This window comes from Sus scrofa, chromosome 14, assembly GCF_054392235.1.
Source record: "Sus scrofa isolate SSC_HxYL_T2T_F1_AM1 chromosome 14, Sscrofa_HxYL_maternal_Yorkshire_Landrace_v2.0, whole genome shotgun sequence".
NCBI classification, from domain to species: domain Eukaryota; kingdom Metazoa; phylum Chordata; class Mammalia; order Artiodactyla; family Suidae; genus Sus; species Sus scrofa.
In genome coordinates this window covers 60,008,632-60,026,806 of record NC_139396.1, presented here as the reverse complement: position 1 = coordinate 60,026,806, position 18,175 = coordinate 60,008,632, and the positions used below count along the sequence as shown (strand labels likewise).

Genomic DNA, 18,175 nt, shown 5'->3' with positions numbered 1-18,175 from the left:
CAGGGTGGACCAAGCTCGGTGTCCTCTCCTCCAGGCGCAGGCGTGCTGGTCACCACCGTCGTGGCAGGTGGCATCGCCATCCTGCGCCCCTTCATGGTGGCCTCTAGGCCCTTCCTCAGAGACATCATTTTCTACATGGTGGCCGTGTTTCTGGTCTTCACCGCACTCTACCTCGGCAGGGTCACGCTGGCGTGGGCCCTGGGTGAGCAGCCACAGGGTGGGGGCTGATGCGGGGGAGGCACAGGGGGACACGAGGGAGTGGTCAGCAGGGCTCAGGGTCACCTTTGGTTCCAAGAGATGGAAATCCTACTCAAGCAGGCTTGAGCCAAAATAGGGACTCGTTCAGATAACTAAAGGGGACAGGACTGAGTTGGGGGATGTTCCACATTTTTACAATTTTATCTTATTTTATTTTTTCATTAAAGTATAGTTGATTTACAACGTCATGCCAATTTCTGCTGTACAGCAAAGTGACCCAGTCATGCATCTATATATGCACATATGTATACATACATCTTTTTTCTCATACTATCTTCCATCATGTTCTATCCCAAGAGACTAGATATAATTCCCTGTGCTGAAGAGTAGGATACAATTTTGAATGGTAACAAGCAGTGTAGCCAGGATGCTGACTGACCATCAGGGTCCTGGCAGCATATCCGTTCCACGCAGATGGTTCAAATGACGTGGATGGAGGGACAATTTACAGAGAGTTAAGAAAACCAACAAAGGATGCTGAGATGCAGAGACATCAGGGATCAGCTTCAGTGGGGGCCCCTGTAGAGGCAGAGGATGGTGTGACTAGAGCCTGGGGAGGCCTGGAGGCCCAGATCCGGGGCCACCCAATGTGAGCAAGAGTTACGGAGGGTCACAGGCCCTGCCAGGGACAGAGCACCACAGCAGGGAAGGAGCAGGGAAGAAGTGCCCCAGACCCTCTCCTGCCACCTTTTGATGTGCTGTCGGGGCTCAGCGGGCTGGCCCAGTGTAGCCCAGGTTCAGGGGGTGCAGTCTGCAGGGCTCAGCCTCCCAGGACACAGAGCAGGACTGTGACCCTTAGCACTTGAATTGGGTCCTGGGGGCCGGTGTTACCCCTTAGTGGCAGACTGGTCCAAGGGAGACAGGGTGGAGTTGGTAGAAAGGGAGAGATGGGCCAAGGGAAGGGGTCGGGGCTCCAGGAAATGGCCAGCCACCTCCTGGTGCTGGGCTGGGCTTACCCAGACAGCCACCACCACCAGGCGCCAGCAACAGAACTGGCCGCCCTCTTCTCTGGGTCCTGCAGCCAGGATGCCCCTTGGTGACAGCCTGTGCCCTTTTTACAGGTTACCTAGGCCTCTATGTGTTCTATGTGGTCACAGTGGTTCTCTGCACCTGGATCTACCAGTGGCAGCGGAGGAGATCCCTGGTCTGCTCCGTGCCGGACACCCCAGGTAAGGTCTGAATGGAGCCCCCGAGGGAGGACCAGCGGGCCTGGTACCCTCTGTGCCCTTCACCACTGCTTTGTGTCTCCTGGGCCTTGGCCAGGGCCCAGCTCCTCTTCCTGCTCTCTCTGCTTCTTCTGCCAAGGCCCCACCTCCGTGCTTTTTCTTGTGTTCATGAAGCCGCCTCATCACCTGCTCATCCAAGTTCACTAGTGCTTCATGCTGTTGCTGCAGCAAACCTCCCTAAGAGCTATCACCCCTCACGCCCAGGAATACATCCCCTATCATCGGGGTAAAATTCAGACGCTTTCATTACATGCAAATACATGCACACACGTATCCACAAACACACACTCACATGCATATTCACAATACATACACATCCACGACTCACACACACGCAAATACTAAATTGCACATGTGTACAACACATATATGCCACACACGTACACACATGCAAATACATGCACACATTAGTACAAAAGGCATACACAGAGCCATATACAAATGTATATACTACACAAATATACATCCACAAATGTGTATACACATTTACAAATATATCTATACAACACACACACAAATACCTGCATGTGCACAAATACGTATACACATATTCCACACACATACACAAATTCATATATGAACACGCACACACATATACAAGGACAACACACATACACAAATATATACACAGCACTATACACACAAAACACACATATACAAAATATATACACCCAAGGAGTTCCCATTGTGGCTCAGCAGTAACGAACCCAACTAGTATCCATGAGGAGATGGGTTCGATCCCTGGCCTCGCTCAGTGGGTTAAGGATCCAGCATTGCCGTGAGCTGTGGTGTAGGCCACAGATGGCTTGGATCCCGCATTGCTGTGGCTTTGGTGTAGGCTGGCGGCTGACCCCTAGCCTGGGAACCTCCATATGCTGTGAGTGCAGCTTCCCCCCCCCCAATAAATACATACACACATATCATTTATCGAGTGCTCACTACCTTCTAGGCACATGTATCATTTTATTTATTCTTGTCAGCAAGACTATCAGGTAGGGCCCATTATAGGGAAGCAGACTCAGGGAGGTCAAATCTTTCCCAAGCCATAGGTGCTGGAGAGGGGCAGAGCCAGGACTTGACCCCTATTCCCCAAACCCCCTACCCACAGTGCCAGAGGCCCCATCTAGGAGCCTGCAGACCACCTCTTCGTACAGAAGTATTGTTTTTTGTGGTGGGACCAATGTGTTCTTTAAAAAAAAAAATTAGGCCACAATTCAAAGTGAAAAGATTTGATATTTATAAGCCCACGTTTTGGCATCTCTTGAAACACCTGAAATGATCTGGCCCCACATCCCTGCCTGGCACAGTGACTAGAGCTGAATGGGGCTTCCCCCTTAGAGGAAGGCGTTGTTCTCCAGTTTGCCCCAGTCTCTTCCACTCTCTGTTGTCACCCCACACACGTAGGGGTCAGATGGTTGCAGACCTGATTATGTTGGAAAACCGTAATTCTCCACGCATCCTATTTCACTTGTTCCCGTGATGTGCTTGGCCCTTACTGGCCTAGGAGCCCGTAAAGCTTGCATTTGATCTGTTGTCATTTGTCCTGGTCCTCGGCTTTCTTCTCCAGACTCGTTTCATACCCCAAACTCAGTGTCCCGGCTATGCAGGGTCACCCTGTGTCTGTGAACATGTCACACTCTCCCTGGCTTTCTCTGGGCCTTTGTGTGTGCTGTCTCCTCTCCCTGGTGTGCCTTTCTTCTGACTTAAGAGCTCAGCCTGGAGGGAGCTGTGCAGAGGTCCCCCCGTGTCCCTTCTGGGCTTGCACAACCTTTGGACTCACCGTGGTACAATTTTTCTCTTTCCATTCTGTTATTAATTTGCTTATATTTCTGTGTACTGAACTGTGAATTTCCAGAGGGCAGAACAGTGTCTCCTTTCCTCTCATATCTCTGGGACCCTGATGCAGGTGCTAGTGACTCCTCCTACAGGGAGTCTGCCATGATTTTTCCTCTCTTCCCCTCTTTATCAACTGAGGCTTCAGAATTCAGCACATATTACCTTGAGCTGTCTTTTTAAACCCATCATATCCCAGCAGGCTGGAACAGAAGGGAAAATGAAGCCTTGGAAATGGGCCCCAAATCACCCAGAGGCAGAATCAGGGGCTGGGTCTGACTCCTCACCTGAGGAAGGCCATATTCCTTTTAGGAAGCCCTTCTTTACAGGGCTCAGGCCTCTTAATTTTTCCCAAGGACTCCCAAGAAAAGTTTCAGACTAGAAGAGAAAAATATGGTTTCCAAATTCTGAAAGGTACAAAATTGAAGTCAGTAAATGTTTGGATTATGTCTTCAAATGCCCTTATTAAATGGAGCATTTTTGCTGCATCATTACATTTGAAAATGTTTTGTGAGTTAGACCTTCCTTACTCTGTAAGAATTCCTGAGTGGAGTTCTCATTGTGGCTCAGTGGGTTAAGAACCTGACTAGTATCCATAAGGATGCTGGTTCAATCCCTGGCTTCGCTCAGTGGGTTAAAGATCCAATGTTGCCAAAGATCCGATGTTGCCATGAGCCGTGGAGTAGGTCGCAGATGTGGTTCGGATCTGGTGTTGCTGTGGCTGTGGTGTAGGCTGGCAGTTACAGCTCTGATTCAACCCCTAGCCTGGGAACTTCCATGTGCCACAGGGGTGGCCCTAAAAAAAAAAAAAAAAAAAATTCCTGAGCATGAGCATGCAGGGTAATTGCTGAAAAACCCAAAATATAGTGGACACTTGCACCCTGAGACCTGTCTTGTCCTGGAGGCACTCTACTCTAGATCGGTGATGGGAGGTTCCGGGCGCCCTGCTGCCTCATGGGAAACACCCTTCTCTCCCACAGAGATGCTCTCAGACTCCGAGGAGGATCAGGTGTCTTCCAATACCAACAGCTATGACTATGGTGAGTCCAGTGCCCATGCGCAGCTGGGGTCGGGGAACCAGGGCAGCTCTGGGATGGGCCCCAGGAATGAGGCAGCAAACAGCCTTACCTCTCACTGCACCTCAGCTGAGCTCTGGGCCGAGTTCCCCTGCTCCTCTCCCAGGCTCTGGGCTTTTCTTTCTTCTCAAGGGTTGTGGGGAAGGGTAGGAGGGTTGGTTCCAGCCACAGACACCTGCCCCTCCCCTGTTGCTCACGCAGGTGAAGAGTACCGGCCGCTGCTCTTCTACCAGGAGACCACGGCTCAGATCCTGGTGCAGGCCCTCAACCCCCTGGATTACAGGAAGTGGAGGAACAAGTCGGCGTACTGGAGGGCTCTCAAGGTGTTCAAGGTAAGGGGTGGGGGCACCTCTGGAGCCAGGCTTCATGCCAGCACAGGACAGTGGCCCCTCAGCCCTCTGCAGAGCTAACCCTAACCCTAACCCTAACCCCAAGCTGAGGACTTGATGGGGAAATAGATGAGCCGGGACTTGATGGGGAAGCTGAGTCACGGAGCGTGGCTGGGGCTCTGCCCCCCACGGAGGAAGGAGAGCATTTTTCCAGGGGTGGAGAGAGGAGACGGGGTCCCCTCCTGACCAGGTGAGGGCAGGGGGACAGAGCGGGTCATAGCGAGTCCAAAGGAGGCTGAGATTGAGTTTTTCTATACCCCTCACTGCTTCCCTGGGCTAAATGTCTCCTGAGGTCTCCATGCGAGCGGGGTACCCAGGCTGGTTTATGTGAGGCTCAACTACAGCTGCCTTCCACCACCCAGACCAAAAAATTTAGGGGTCTCACCTTGTAGCCGCTCCAACATGGATAGCTCTCAGGTCTCCTCAGACCCAGGGGGCAGGTAATGAACTATATTTATACCCTCAGTGCCTTTGGCTGCATTGTGACCTTGGGCAAGTTGCTTCATGTCTCTGAGCCACAGTTTCCTTCCTTGGAAGTGGGGGATAACGTTAGTGCCTTTCTTCAGGCGTGGTTGTATGACTAAGTTACGGCTGCAACAATGCTGTGTAACACACAGCCCCCAACATCTCATTCACTTATGATGACAATGTTGATTCCTGTTCAGAGGCCTACGAGTCATCAGGGGTGACTCTGCTTCAGGCTGTGGTTGGTGATTCAGGTCTGCCCCACGTCTTATTCTGGGGCCAGTGGGAGGGTGCTCTTTTCTTGGGAGAAGAGACTGGACTGAGGCGAACTTCCCAAGCACACTTTACACCTCTGTTGACAACACATTCACCAACAGCCCATTGAGCAAAGCAAGTAACATGGCCAAGTTCAACATCAGTGGGATAGGGAGATAGATTCTGCAGACTCTTGTCATTTGACAAAGTGTGGGGAAGTGTCGGGGTGTGTCATTCTGTTACAGGAAGGGATTGAAGAGTTGGGAACAGTATCCAGCTGACCGCAGTGGTCATGACAATTTATGTAAAGGGCTGACTCAGGTGCTTAGCATATAGTAAGCACATCATAAGTATTATTACTCATTTAGTTACTGGCTGAAAACACAAGGTGTGGAATCAGAGCCAGCCCTGTAGCCTGGCTTCATGTACCCTTCTATGTGGATTTGGAGAAGTTTTCTTTTCTTTTCTTTCTTTCTTTTTTTTTATTTTTTGTCTTTTTAGGGCCACACTTGCAGCACATGGAGGTTCCCAAGCTAGGGGTCCAATCAGAGCTGCAGCTGCCAGCCTACGCCACAGCCACATCAACACCAGATCCAAGCCATGTCTGTGACCTACACGCCAGCACTGGATCCTTCACCTGCTGAGCAGGGCCAGGGATCGAATCCACATCCTCATGGATACTAGCCTGGTTCATTACCACTGACCCACAATGGGAACTCCTGGAGAAATTTCCTAACCTCTCTGAGCCTCAGTTTCTTTATCTGGAAGGTAGGAAAATCAGAGTTCCTATGCTCAATGTTGTTAGGATTAGCAGACGGGGTGCTATGGTAGCGCTGGGTTTGTGGCAGTGTGTTACAGCAGCAGGAGGTGGCTCATACAGATGCTTGGGGACCTGCACACAGTAGATACAGGAGCCATGTTCTTGAGTAACTGAGCTCGGGGGTTAGGGGTGGCCAGCCGAGCACAGGCCTCCCTGGTGACACCCTCCTGCCTTCCCACACTTGACAGCTGCCCGTGGAGTTCCTGCTGCTCCTCACTGTCCCTGTCATGGACCCCGACAAGGAGGATGGGAACTGGAAACGGCCTCTCAACTGCCTGCACCTGGTCATCAGCCCCCTGTTCGTGGTCCTGACCCTGCAGTCGGGGGCCTGTGAGTATCCCCTCCCCAAGGCCAGCCTCCCTCCTCCCTCCCCACACAAGGGGCCCTGGACCAGCAAGGCAATCTTCCATACAGCAGGTGCTTAATACGTGCTTGCGCTGTAAGGGACGCTAGCCTCTCACAGTCTGTTGGTCCAGTCCTACTGGCTCCAGATGGAGACTGCACCCGGGTGACCCTCGGACCAAGAACAGCCCTCTGGCTTGTTTGCTTGCATTACCCAATTTGAGGATTTCATGTCAAAATCCAGGGTTGGGCTTCTCAAAAAGATCTGAGCCAAGTTGCTGAAGGTAAAAATTGGCTGGAGCTAAGAGGCACCCCTTCCTAATGTGGGTGCCCACTGACCAATTCCTCACAGGCTCATCCGTTGCCTCTTGGGTGCCCTCGGTGGGTTACTTCACTCACCTGTGTGACCGGGCTGGTTCCCACTGGCATTTGAGTCTGCCCCCTCCCTCGCCTGCCCCAGGCTTTCCTTTTTTGACCTGCTCTGGCTAAGACAATGCCCAGTCTTATCAGGTGTCTTTTCATTCCTGCTGCTCAGGTTCTTCCTGTTGTCTGACTTTAGTATCTCATGCTGCCCAGTCCTCTGTCATTTGGGCTCCTGCCCCTCAACCCAGGGCCACCTCCTGGAGGTGGAAGTTGGGCTCTGGTAGCAAATGCATGGGTGAGAGTGGCTCTTTTGCCCAAGAGTATCAGGATGAAAAGGCTGCCAAATGCTCTGTGTTCCCCTTCCAATTTATGGGGGGGTGGGGGGGAGACACAGGAACTGAGGGGAGGAGAGTCCAGCAGGGCACTGTGTGGCCTCAGAGCTGGGAACGGTGCCCCCCTGAGGTGCCAGCCGTCTAGATTATTACGGCCCTCTGTTCCTTCTTGAACTGGAAAGCCCGGCCTCTCCACCTGGGCACTTGCTTCTCCATCTTTGTGGCGTCTTAAAAGAGGGGTTTCCAAGCATTAGTCATTCGGGAATGATCTTGGTTTTTCTCCCACTCTATACTGTTAATCTTTTTTTTTTTTTTTTTTTTTTTTTTTTTTGTCTTTTCTAGGGCCGCACCTGGGGCATATGGAGATTCCCAGGCAAGGGGTTGAATCGGAGCTGTAGTCGCTGGCCTACACCCCAGCCACAGCAATGCAGGATCCGAGCCACGTCTGCGACCTCCACCACAGCTCACGGCTACAATGGATCCTTAACCCACTGAGTGAGGCCAGGGATCAAACCCACAACCTCATGGTTCCTAGTCGGATTCATTAACCAGTGAGCCACGACGGGAACTCCTATACTGTTATCTTTGATATTTTTCTTAAATCAGCTCTCTCTTTTTTAAACTTAAATTTATTAGAAAGAAATCTGTATCACTTGCACTAAAAGGAAACTGGCATCATTTCCAATACATTTGAGGCATCTACATGTATTAAAGTGAGAGAAGAAATCCATTTTCTGAGGTGTGATTCTATGTCCATCTGTCCTTACACCATCCATGGCAGCAGGTCCACACTGGGGAAAGACTGGTCCGTGTCCACCAGCCAAGCCTCTCAATAACACCGCCAAGTTTCATCCTTCTCTAGGCCACCCGAAGAGCTGTCTGCCTTCCTCCCTCCCTCCCTCCTTTTTTTCCTTCCTTCCTTTCTCTCTCTCTCTCTCTCTCACTCTTCCTCCCTCCCCCCCTTTCTTTCTTCCTTTCTTCTTTTTTGGCCACCCCACAGTGTCTGGAGTTCCCCAGCCAGGGATCAAATCCAAGCCGGAGTAGTGACCTACGCCACAGCTGTGGCAATGCTGGATCCTTAACCTACTGTACCGAGCCAGGGATTGAACCCAAGTCCCTGCTGCTGCAGAGACCCTGTTGATCCCACTGAGTCACAGCAGGTACTCCCAAACTGTCTTTTTTTTTTTCTTTTTCTTTTTGTCTTTTTGTCTTTTCTAGGGCCGCACCCGTGGCATATGGAGGTTCCCAGGCTAGGGGTCAAATCAGAGCTGCATCTCCCAGCTTACTCCACAGCCACGCCAGATCCCAGTTACATCTTTGACCTACACCATAGCTTGCGGCAATACCAGATCCCCAGCCCACTGAGAGAGGCCAGGGATCGAACTCGTAACCTCGTGGTTCCTAGTCTGATGTGTTAACCACTAAGCCACAACAGGGACTCCCAGAGCTGTCTTTCTTAAGTGTCAGTTTCGTTTTTTTGTTTTTTGTTTTGTCTTTTTGTCTTTTCAAGGGCCGTACCCACGGCACATGGAGGTTCCCAGGCTAGGGCTCGAATCGGAGCTGTAGTTGCCAGCCTACGCCAGAGCCCCAGCAACGCGGGATTTGAGTCACGTCTGCAACCTACACAACACAGCTCATGGCAACACTGGATCCTTAACCCACTGAGTGAGGCCAGGGATCAAACCTGCAACCCCATGGTTCCTAGTTGGATTTGTTAACCACTGAGCCACAACAGGAACTCCTTAAGTGCCACTTTTCACATGTTGTAGTCACTCCTCCAGTCTAAGACCTCCATGGGTCCCCAGTGCCTCTCTGAAAAAGATGACATCCTCCAGCTATCAGTCAAGGCCTCTGAGATCCTGAGCCAGCCACCCTCCCCAGCCCTTTTCCTGCTGTTGATGGCATGAACCTGCTCAATGCCTTCCCACCCATCTCCTCCCTCTCCCTGTGGAACCTTGTGCCTCTTCTCTGCTTACAGCTCAGCTCCCCTCCTCAGCACTCCAGAAGCTCTTCCTGGCCATCCCATGCCCCAGCCACCTCCTGAAATTCTCTGCACAGGATTGGGAAATACAGCGAAAGGACCTGTCACCCAGGCATCAGGTTCTAGAGGCAGCACTATAAATAAAAGTCACATCCATCAAAATGATTCCTTGAAAAACTCCCACGATGTATTGTGCACACGACCTTATATATACAGCCCCTCATGTAATCCTTATACCACTGATGTCTGAGAGCCAGTGAGCTAGACTAAAGGAAGAACAAAAGCAAAATCTTGTTACTTGTGTCCGGGCAGTTGAACCTCCACTGCCTTTAAGACTAGTAGTGAAATTCTAGAGTGTTCTGCCTACCTGCGGGGTTTCTTCCCTTCAGTGTTTTAATTATGAACCTCTGGAACCTTCATAACTTTATAATGGATTGGTTTGTGGGGTGGATTTCTCCAGAGAGCCAGAATCAGTGGGTAAGTTTGGGTTCAAATGTACAGTTCATCTCATGGAGTGATGCCCATCCATTGCCAATGCCTGGCTGGAAGGTGCTGTCTTGCAGCTCAGCTGGACTAAAGCATAGTGGTTGATTAGCAATGTCTGCCACGAGCATGGGAGAGGATAGTGGTGGTGAGTAGTCTTAGCCATTCTGCCTGGTTCCACAACAGAAGTTTGGAGAATGGTTTCTATATGTCTTTTCTGATGTAAGTAGCTTGAGTAGGGACTGTGTCTTTTTTTTTTTTTTTTTTTTTTTTTTTTTGAATAGGGCCACACACACAGTATATGGAAGTTCCCAGGCTAGGGGTCAAATTGGAGCCACAGCTGCTAGCCTACACCACAGCCACAGCAACACAGGATCCAAGCCACGTCTGTGACCTACATCACAGCTCATGGCAATGCTGGATCCTTAACCCACTGAGTGAGGCCAGGAATTGAACCCACATCCTCATGGATACTAGTCAGATTCGTTTCTGCTGAGCCACAGTAGGAACTCCTGGGATTGTGTTTTTAATTTCTCTGTCCACCTGAAATGCCTAAGACAAGGCTGGGCTTATAAGAGGTGTCTACATCCAAATAATCGAGTTTTATCTGTGCATTTTAACCACGAGTCTCCTCTCCACAGCCTCTCAGTCCTTCCTGGAGGGCTTCCAGGGGGAGGTACCAGCTCCTTTTCTTGTCCCTCTGCAGATGGCGTCTATGAGATAGGTGGCCTCTTTCCTGTCTGGGCCGTGGTGGTGATCGCGGGCACAGCCTTGGCTGCAGTGACCTTTTTTGCCACATCCAACAGTAAGCCCCCCAGGCTTCACTGGGTAAGAACCCTGGACTCTCTAAGTCGGGGTGGGGACACTGAGGTCTCCTGGGCTAATGTCCTGGACAGTTTGGCCACTAATCACTTTCTGCGATGATAGGTCTTTAAAGCCACCTCGGGAGTCCCCATCGTGGTGCAGCTGAAACGAATCTGACTAGGAGCCATGAGGTTGTGGATTTGATCCCTGGCCTCTCTCAGTTGGTTAAGGATCCGGGGTTGCTGTGAGCTGTGGTGTAGGTCGCAGACGCGGCTCAGATCCTGCGTTGCTGTGGTGTAGGCTGGTGGCTATAGCTCCGATTCAACCCCCTAGCCTGGGAATCTTCTTATGCCATGGGTGTGGCCCTAAAAAGACAAAAAAGACCAAAAAAAAAAAAAAAAAAAAGCCACTTCTCAGGGGGTTTGTGCCTGTGCAGGGTCCTCTTTTTTTTTTTTTTGGTAACAGCTTTTTTTTATATTGAGCTGTAATTCACACACCATACAAGTCACCCATTTGAGGGGTACGAATTAATGGTTTTTATTGTATTCAGAGAGTTGGGCACCCATCACCACAATTTTACAGTATTTTCATCACCTGCCAAAGAAACCCGTCCCCAGTAGCAGTCCCTCCGCACCCCCCCCCACGTCCCCTGGCCACCATGCATCTGCTTTCTGTCTCTCTAGATGTCCCTGTTCTGTGTGTTTCAGAGAGATGGAATTGTACAATAGGTGCTCTTTTGTGACTGCCCTCTTTGACTTAGCAAAATGTTTTCAAGGTTCATCCATGTTGTAGTGCGTGGCAGTGCTTCATTCCTTCTCCTGGCCAAACACTATTTGATGGTACAGATATAGCACATGTCATTTACCCAGTCATCCATGAATGGATGCTGGGATGGTTTCCACTTTTTTAGATATTATGAATAATGCTGCCCTGACCATTGGTTTACATTTTTTTATGAGTGGCAATAATTCTCTCATTTCTCCCGGGCATATTCCTGGGAGTAGAAGTGCTGAGTCTGATGTGAACTCTTTACCTTTTTGAAGATCTACCAGCTTGTCCATCACCCTAACCAGGAAGCATGTGGGTTCCTAAGAGTCACACCCCAGTGATGAAATTGTTTGGCCTTGGGGAGTGTTTTTTTCCATTCTCTTCACTCTGTTAAAGAATTTTTAGCCGTTTGTCCAGAGACTTTTTCTTCCAAAGCTTCCTTACATTTTCTTTCTTTCTTTTTTCTTTTACTAATTATTGATTTTTAAAATTAGGGGTTTTTTTATTTTAAAGTTTTTATTGGTTTTATTCGAAGATTCATGATTCAGGCAGGATCCAAACTAGCAGAAAGAAAGGAGCTCAAAGGAGCTGTGCAAAGGGAAAGACTTTTCTAGGCAGAAGGGAGGGAGACAAAAAAATTACCTTAGGCAAAATGCACATCAGTTATTGCAAGGTTGCCTTCCTTTGGGGGATGGTTGGGTGAAAATTATAGTTTTTATTTTCAGACACTCTGGATGGATGTACCAGCCCAAAGCAAGATGAATTTTTAGCACATTGATTATTTAGAGAACTGGTTTTAGCTGGTGTTTCTTAACTATCTTTGAAGTACCGTCACCTGTTCCAACATGGATGTGCCTTGGAAACATGTGCTAAGTGCAAGAGGCCAGTCACAAAAGACCATGGATTGTATGAGGCCACTTCTGTGGCATGTCTGGAAAAGTAAATCCATGGAGACAGAAGGTAGAGGAGTGGATGCCAGAGGCTGGGAGGAGGGTTAGATAGGCAGTGACTGATAAAGGGTATGGAGTTTCTTTTTGTGGTGATGGTGTGGCTTTTGGCCTGTAGACTTGAAATCTGATGAAAGCTATGATTAACCCCTTCCTGACAAAATAGTTTTTGTTTTTGTTTTTTGTTTTTTTTTTTTAATGACCGCACCCACGGCATATGGAAGTACTCAGGCCTGGGACTGAATCCAAGCCATAGCTCCAACCTACACTTCTGCTGTGGCAGCGCTAGTTTCTTTGACCCACTGCACTGGGCCAGGGATCAAACCCAAGCCTTCACAGTGACCTGAGCCACTGCATTCAGATTCTTTTTTTTTTTTTTTTTTTTTCTTTTTTGGCCACCCCACAGCATATGGTGTTCCCAGACCAAGGATCAGATCTGACCTGTGGTAGCGACCTAAGCCACAGCTGCAGCAATGCTGGATCCTTAACCCACTGTACCAGGCCAAGGATCAAACTTTGTCCCCACATTCCTAAGACACCATGGATCCCATTGTGCCACAGCGGGAACTCCTGCAGTCAGATTCTTAACCCACTGTACTACAGTGGGAACTCCCCCTCTTGACAAAATAGTAATATTAAACTAACATTTAATTGAGCACTTACTATACATATGCCAGGCTCTAACTTCTCATGACAGTCTGACAAGGTGGATACTATTATTGCCCCATTTTATAGCTAAGGAACTGAGGCTGTGGCCCTGTTGGGGGCCAGCCTTAGTTCCATCAGCGCACTGTTCCACCCCCTCCCCCAGCTCTTTGCTTTCCTGGGCTTCCTGACCAGTGCCCTGTGGATCAATGCAGCTGCCACAGAGGTGGTGAACATCTTACGGTCTCTGGGTGTGGTCTTCTGGCTGAGCAACACCGTCCTGGGGCTCACACTGCTGGCCTGGGGGAACAGCATTGGAGGTGACTTGGGGCCGGGACCGGGTGGGGGCGGGGGCGCAGGTGGCCTCTGGGATGAGCACAGTCACATCACTGCTCATTGCTCCCCCAGCCAGAATTGCACATGGAAAGAGGTGTCCAGGGCATGTGCCCGGAGCAGGTGCTCAGTGCCCGTTGTCATTCTGGAGTAACCATCACTGGGCATCAGGGTGGGATGGCCTGGATTGGACCTGAGCCAGGAGACTCTGTAGAAGCCCTAGCCTCTCCCCTGCTCTCTGATGCACGGACACTCTCCAGAGTTCAGGCCACACGTGGAACTCATTGCAGCCAACCAGGCTGAATGTGTCTGTGGGTGTGTGACAAGGGGAGGCATTTACTCATGTATACATGTTTCCTTCCCTGCAGCTGCCAGGTAGGGTTGGTCAGGTTGTACACTGCCCAAGGCATCCTGACAAGAGGTCAGGGGGCCCAAAATCTAGCTCTCCTTCCACTCACCTTTTGGGCCCCTTTTCCTAATTTGGATGGAGGTGTGTACTAGCAGCAGACAGGACACAGGTGAAAGATGGGTGGTAGTATGTCACACCCACAAAGTCACCCCTGGTAGGAAAGAGGGGGGAAAAGGAATTGAGGAGGGAGTATTGCTTTATGGGACACTGCGGCCTCCCATAGCACTCAGCTGCGTGCCAGACCCACATGGACATTCATCAGTGTTTGTTGACTGAATAACTGTGAGTGAGAATGAAGGTGTGAGTGGTCAAGGAGAGCCAGGGGGAGTCTCTCACCACTCAAAGCCTTCTCGTTTCCATGCAGATGCTTTCTCAGATTTCACGCTGGCTCGCCAGGGCTACCCAAGGATGGCGTTCTCAGCCTGTTTCGGTGGCATCATCTTCAGTATCCTTTCTGGGGCTGCCCTCCCCTCAGTGCTGGAGCCAAGGGTGTGCTCCATGTCCCCCCCTCCCCCGGGTCTGGTTTTCACTGGAACACCTGGGGCAGATGATGCGGCTGCTTGAGCCTCAGCTCCTTCATTTATAAGACGGGGATATTGAGGAGACTGACCTCTTAGGTTATTGTAAAGATTGAATGAAGTGACGGAAGTTCTTGGCACCCGGAAAACAGCAGCGATGGCAAATGTTTTTATTGTTAGGCAGAGGAATTATTGTAGGTGGCCACACTCTCTGCTTATAGATGTCAGGGTTGGCAGATGTTTTTCTTAAAGGGCCAGAACGTATTTTAGATTTTCAGGGGCCATAGGATTTCTTTGGCAACCTCTCAACTCAGCTGTTGTGATATGGAAAACAGCCATGGGCAATATGTAAGTGAATGGGTGTGACTGTGTCTCAATAAAACTTTATTGATAAAAAGCAGGCAGTGGGCCAGATTGCCCTGCAGGCTTTAATTTGCCACCCCTTGATCTATGTAGAAAAGACAGGGTCAGGCAGCCTGGGGCTGTGACAAAAACAGGGCTTCGAGTCCTGACAGTCTAGGGTTCCAGTGCCACCACGTGCTATAGCTGCAAGATCTCAGGGCTTTGCATTCCTCTTGCTCAGCAGTTGCCTCTGCAAATTAGAAATGGGTTGGCTTGCGGACTGATGATGAGTAAAGCACCCAGGGTACCGTGACCAGTGCACGGCAGATACGCAGCAAGTGGTATATAGTGTTGGTGGTGAAATAAGCAGTTATTTAAAGGCACTTAAAGGGCAGTTCTCCCTGAGTGTCACAGCGAAAAGACTGCAGGGTGAGCTGCTAGGTGGCACAACACAGTCCAAACTGGCAGAGACTATGTGTCAGACCTCCTGCCGTTTGTCCCTTGCAGGTGCCCCCTGTGACCTGCTCCTGGCTTTAGGGCTGTGGCCTCTCCTGACCTCTTAGATTGGGGTAAGAAGGAGGGCACCCAGGCTGGAGCGGTGTCCCCCAAACAACACTTTGGGGTGACCGGGAGCCATGCTCTGTCACTAGTCACCCAATGGACTGTGGGCAGTCACTTTGTCTCATCTCTGTTTCTCCATCTTTGGAGTGCCTACCAGGTACCAAGTGTTTCTGTCACCTCCTGTGATCCTTCCAGGTTGAGGCAAAATATGCACTGGACATTTTCTTAGAGGAGCAAAAACTGGATAGAGTCTCCTTATATAGGTTTTTTTTTTTTTTTTTAAACAGGGTGCTGGGGGAGGTGGGAGCACAGGCAGAGATCAGAAAGAAATCCCATGGGCTGTGTGGTTGGGCTTATGGGGCGCATGTTCCAGCAAACTTCCTGAGCTGGGCTGCAGATATCCTGGTGGGCGTGGGGCTGGGCTGCCTACTTCAGATCTCCAGGGGCCACACGGAAGTGAAGGTGAGTAGCCAGATGCTTCTGCAGGGGACTTCCTCATAAGGCGCTACCTCACCCTCCTCTTGTGCCTCTGCCCTCCTCCACCTCCCCTCTGCCCGGGAGACCATTCACTTCTCAGTAGATTACACTTACTGGGGAGAAGACTTGTCCGAATTTGTGACAAGTCTGATTTGTAGAATGTCCTAAAAATATTTTGCACGTACTGGTTAAAAAAGGGGGAGGAATTCCTTGCCAGATCTCAGAGTCATCAAGATGTAGCTTTGAGGGAAAGGGGCAGGAAGGCCCAGGATCGGGATCCCAGTCCCATCACTGGAGTCTTGCTGCATGACTGTGAGTGTATTAGGAGTCTGAGAGTCTCTGAGCCTCAGTTTTCTCACCTGTGAAATGAGGTTGATATCCCCCCCACAACAAGCTTCCTGGATAAGTGTAGATGATGTAAGGGCCAGGCTGAACACCTTATCCCACAACTGCTCAGAGAGGACAAGTTGGGATGAGAGAATGTGGGCGAGAGCCCCCAGAAGCAGGGAGCTCCATAGATTTGGAGAAGGTTCTGAAATGCACTGAGCAGCAATGGTTCTGTGGGTTCAAGGGCACCCAGGGATTTCCTGGGGGTGCACAAGACCTCCTGACCTGGCATTTCAGGGGGCTGGGGGCTGAAAACATGCGTCTTTTTTTTGTTTTGTTCTGTTTTGTCACCCCACAGCATATAGAGTTCCCAGGCCAGGGATCAGATCTGAGCCACAGTTGCAACCGATGCCACAGCTTCGGCATCACTGGATCCTTAACCCACTGTGCTGGACTGGGGGATTGAATCTGTGTTCCAGAGCTCTAGAGATGCCACTGATCCCACTGCACCACAGGGTGCATGCCTGGAAATCTGCATTTTTTAAAAGGGCCACACCCACGGCATATGGAGGTTCCCAGGCTAGGGGTCAAATCAGAACTGCAGCTGCTGGCCTACACCACAGTCACAGCAATGCCAGATCCCCAACCCACCGAGCAAGGCTAGGAATTGAATCTGAGTCTTCGCAACACAGGATCCAAGCTGCATCTGAGAGCTACACCACAGCTCACAGCAATGCCGGATGCTCAACCCACTGAGCAAGGCCAGGGATTGAACTTGAGTTCTATCTATGCTAGTTGGGTTCGTTACCATTAAGCCACCATGAATACACTCTGTGGGCACTGATGGAGGTTAGGACACTTGAGAAACACTTTTTCCAATAAGGTTTGTTTTTTGTTGTTGTTGTCTTCTAGGGCTGCACCTGCGGCATATGGAGGTTCCCAGGCTAGGGGTCTAATTGGAGCTGTAGTCACCAGCCTAAGCCACAGCCACAGCAACACCAGATCTGAGCCATGTCTGTGACCTACACCACAGCTCACGGCAAGGCCGGATCCTTAACCCACTGAGTGAGGCCAGGGATCAAGCCTTCAACCTCATGGTTCCTAGTCAGATTCACTAACACTGCGCCACAACGGGAACTCCCTCCAATAAGGTTGAAAACAAATACTTCTCTGGGTGGGGGGCCAGGCAGGTATTGGAAGCATGTGGATGATTCAGGTGGGGGCCTGTGTGGACTGATAGTCCAGCCCTTCTAGATGAGAAGAAATTGCGATTCCTAGGTGAACTTTTCTCTTTGGAAATAGTGTGCAGGGCAAACAGCCCTGGGTGCAAGGCAGATTCAACCAGATTCGGGCCCCAAGTTTGGATTCCCAAGGACTTGGCCTCAGAAGCCAAACCTGGGAAAAGAGGAAGATAGAAGGGAGGATGTGGCCCAGGGGATGGTTTTAATACTTAGCGTGTTGAAAGCCCTTGGAATGTGAGGCCGAATGATGTCTTTAGTGGGAACAAAGTTTCCCACCTCTTCCTCTAAGAGGCTGCTGTCCTTGAATAGACTCCTGACTTGTGTCTTTAACTGGCAGCAGGGCCAGCCTTTCACAGTGGCCACACCCATAGCCAATAGCTACTTACTGCCTGAAAAGTTTGCTTTTTAAAGGGTAAGCACCCTCCGTCTGCACATTTTGTTTATGCTCTTCGTGGGTTTAGTAGGTTCCTTTCATTCTCCCTTCTCAGGCAGCTCCAGATGATTAGGCTTTAGGGTTGGCCCCCTGAGAGCCCTGTTTTCTCTGGCTCCCCATGGAGTGTGTGTGTGTCTGTATGTCTGTGTCTGCATTCCACCGCCTTTGTGCTGAGTTTAGGAAATGCTCCTGCTGGTAATTGCGTAAGGCAGGCCTCCTGAGAGCTCATCATAGAAGGACGTCCATGGTGTACTGTTGGCTGAAAAACAGGTTGCTCTTAAACAGGTGCCGACTGTGTGATCCTCTCTCTGATGTCAGATGGACAGGCCTCTGTGTACATGTGTGTACCCACACATCTGTGTGTAGAACTGTCGACAGGGGAGTGTAAGAGCTTGGACCTTGGATTTGGGTTCTGTCACGTACTACTGTTGATCCTTGAACAATATGGGAATGGGGGCACTGACTTTCCCTCGCCGTCACAAATCTGCACACCATCTTTGCCTCAAAAGCAAAGGAATTGATAAATGACTTGCCCAGGGGCAGGAGG

At 50.3% G+C, this 18,175-nt stretch overlaps 1 protein-coding gene across 5 annotated transcripts in view; it reads left to right on the top strand.

Moving 5' to 3' along the window:
* The window catches only part of SLC8B1 (solute carrier family 8 member B1), a 34,595-nt gene that overhangs the window by 14,318 nt on the left and 2,102 nt on the right, over window positions 1-18,175 (top strand). For 4 of the 5 annotated variants that reach the window (XM_084995507.1, XM_084995509.1, XM_084995508.1 and 1 more), the window contains 9 exons: window positions 35-202; window positions 1,320-1,427; window positions 4,298-4,357; window positions 4,595-4,725; window positions 6,511-6,652; window positions 10,530-10,628; window positions 13,154-13,307; window positions 14,094-14,174; window positions 15,548-15,612. In XM_084995507.1, the coding sequence (XP_084851633.1) occupies window positions 35-202; window positions 1,320-1,427; window positions 4,298-4,357; window positions 4,595-4,725; window positions 6,511-6,652; window positions 10,530-10,628; window positions 13,154-13,307; window positions 14,094-14,174; window positions 15,548-15,612 (1,008 nt within the window). Of the gene's footprint in view, window positions 1-34; window positions 203-1,319; window positions 1,428-4,297; window positions 4,358-4,594; window positions 4,726-6,510; window positions 6,653-10,529; window positions 10,652-13,153; window positions 13,308-14,093; window positions 14,175-15,547; window positions 15,613-18,175 lie in introns of all 5 variants that reach the window. The other variant, XM_084995510.1, reaches the window with a different exon arrangement.